We start from the raw sequence: 2,427 nt of genomic DNA, 5'->3' as shown, positions 1-2,427 counted from the left end.
GGAGGATGTGATGGGGGAGGGTGTGATGGGGGAGGGTGTGATGGGGGGAGGGTGCAAACCAGGACTGTAGCTGCCTATGGTTTGTAGGTCTCCAGGTTGCTTCCCTGCCCTAAGCTGACTCTCATCTGACATCATCAGGGTTTCCTGAAAGCAAAGAATAATCTAGAACACATGCTGTACTCTCACCTTTCAGACTAGCTGTGCCTGCTGCCACCTATGGAGATTTTTAAACAACAGATCAGGGACCTAAAACCAAAACTCCCAAGTCCACCCCAAGGTGGAAAGTGACTGGGGTACTCCACACTGCACTGCAAAACTTACCAGGTCAGAGTTTGTGCGTAGATCAGTTCTAGAACATTCCTGGCAATGTCAAACTCCTGTAGGCTGAGACTGGTGATGAACTTCATCCCGATGAGCCTGTGAAGACGTTCTGGGTTTAGAACTCAAATGACAATTCAGAGACCTCCACCAACCGGGACAAACAGCAGCGGGGACCCTCAGTAGTTAAGAATGAAGCTGCAGGTCCCAGAGCAAATGCTGAAGCCCCTAGTCTACAGCACGTTCTCCAGGAGTGGAGATAACTGGGGAGGTGCAGGCCTAACATGGCAGTCAGGCAGGGAACTACTTACTGCAGTCAATGCAGACAGCTCTAGAGGGAGTCGCTGCCCTCTGTTCAGCTGGCCCGCCTACGTTCTGGTTTATCCAGTCTTTGATTGTTAGTTTTTTCCCTCCATGAAGCAGACAAACTGAGCACCCCTGACACACGCATTTCTAAAAACTTTTTTTTTCTTTTGGTGCTGAGGATGGGACCTGGGGCCTTGCACATGCTAAGCATGCACTCTGCCACTGAGCCACTGAGCCAAGGGCATGGGTACTGCTCTGGAGCCAGCGATGGCCTATGTTCTGCAATGAAGAAAACAGGTTCACTGTATACTTTGGGGAAACTTGATCCTTTTTTTTTTTTAAAGATTTATTTATTTATTATATCTAAGTACACTGTGGCTGTCTGCAGATACTCCAGAAGAGGGTGTCAAATCTCATTACGGATGGTTGTGAGCCACCATGTGGTTGCTGGGATTTGAACTCAGGACCACTGGAAGAGCAGTTGGTGCTCTTAACTACTAAGCCATCTTTCCAGCCTCAGGAAACTTGACCCTTTTCTTTCTTTTTTTCTTAAATAATATTTTTGTTAAATCTTGGAGACTATCACACAACTCATTTTAATCATATTTACCCTCTCTGTCCTCCCATATCCATCCTTCTCAACATTCCCTTCCTACCCACCCAACTCTGAATTCTTCTCTTTTACTGGCAAGTCCAGCTTGTGTTCTCCAACTGCTCTTGGCAGTGGGGCTTGGCCTGCCTGGCCCTGGCACATGGCTGACCTACCAGGACCCACTTTTGGAGGGGGGCTTTGGGTTTGGGTTTTTGAGACAAGGTTTCTGTGTAGACCTGGCTGTCCTGTAGCTATCTCTATAGACCAGGCTGCCCTCAAACTCACAGAGATCTACCTGCCTGGGCCTCTTGAGTGCTGGGATTAAAGGTGTGTGCCACCACTGCCTGGATCACATCATTCTTTAGTAACACATTCTTTTCTCTTCTCTTACTATGATTGTTTTAAGTCTTTGTTCATGTGTCTGATATGTGTATGTGTGCATCTGAACATTTATGTGCGTGCACACATGGCACAGTGTGCATACAAAAATCACAGGACCATATTGAGTATTAGCCCTCAATTCTACCTTGTTTGAGATAGGCCTTTTGATAAGTAGTTTGTGGGGGGCACTTCCCCAGTCTCCCATTGGAAGCACTAGAATTATATATGTGCCACCACGACTGGCTTTATGTGGGTTCTGTGGACTCAAACTCAGGTCCTCATGCTTGTATGATAAATATTTCACTCACTGAGCCATCTCTTCAGCCAGATTTCATTATACATGGAGTTTCCATGTCCCCCCAAATCTGTTAAACAACAAAAATGCTTCTCCTCTTTACATCCAGGCTCTGGACAGAAGCAGAAATAAAAGCAAGTTTGTCCAGAACTTCAGCTTCCCCACAGAGAGAACCTGGCATTATATCACAGCATCTCACTCTAGAGACACTGGGGGCAGCACAGGGGTGTTCAGGACTGGGGTGTCGCTCAGTGGGAGAGGATTTACAAGTCCCAGACCTTGGGGAACAGCCTCAGCAAAGCAACACCTAGAAAGAAGAGGGACGCACACATCAAATTACTGCAGAGTGATCGGATAAAAATGAAACAGAAGCCACGCAGGACTCGTAGTGGGGTGCTGCTCACTTAGCACTCTGAGGCCCTGTGTCTCTCTCCACCCCAGCACTGCAAAAAATAAAAATTAAAAACCCCAGGGCCGGGCGGTGGTGGCGCACGCCTTTAATCCCAGCACTTGGGAGGCAGAGGCAGGCGGATTT

The 2,427-nt window shown here is 47.7% G+C and overlaps 1 protein-coding gene across 2 annotated transcripts in view; it reads right to left on the bottom strand.

Annotated features, from left to right (window-relative positions):
• The window catches only part of Tmc5 (transmembrane channel like 5), an 82,025-nt gene that overhangs the window by 18,306 nt on the left and 61,292 nt on the right, over positions 1-2,427 (bottom strand). For both annotated transcript variants that reach the window (XM_031388044.1, XM_031388043.1), the window contains one exon: positions 322-417. In XM_031388044.1, coding sequence (XP_031243904.1) covers positions 322-417 — 96 coding nt within the window. The remainder of the gene's footprint in view (positions 1-321; positions 418-2,427) is intronic.

This window comes from Mastomys coucha, unplaced genomic scaffold (assembly GCF_008632895.1).
Source record: "Mastomys coucha isolate ucsf_1 unplaced genomic scaffold, UCSF_Mcou_1 pScaffold21, whole genome shotgun sequence".
NCBI lineage: Eukaryota > Metazoa > Chordata > Mammalia > Rodentia > Muridae > Mastomys > Mastomys coucha.
Note: the sequence above shows the minus strand (reverse complement) of the source record. Positions and strands in the feature narration are given on the sequence as shown.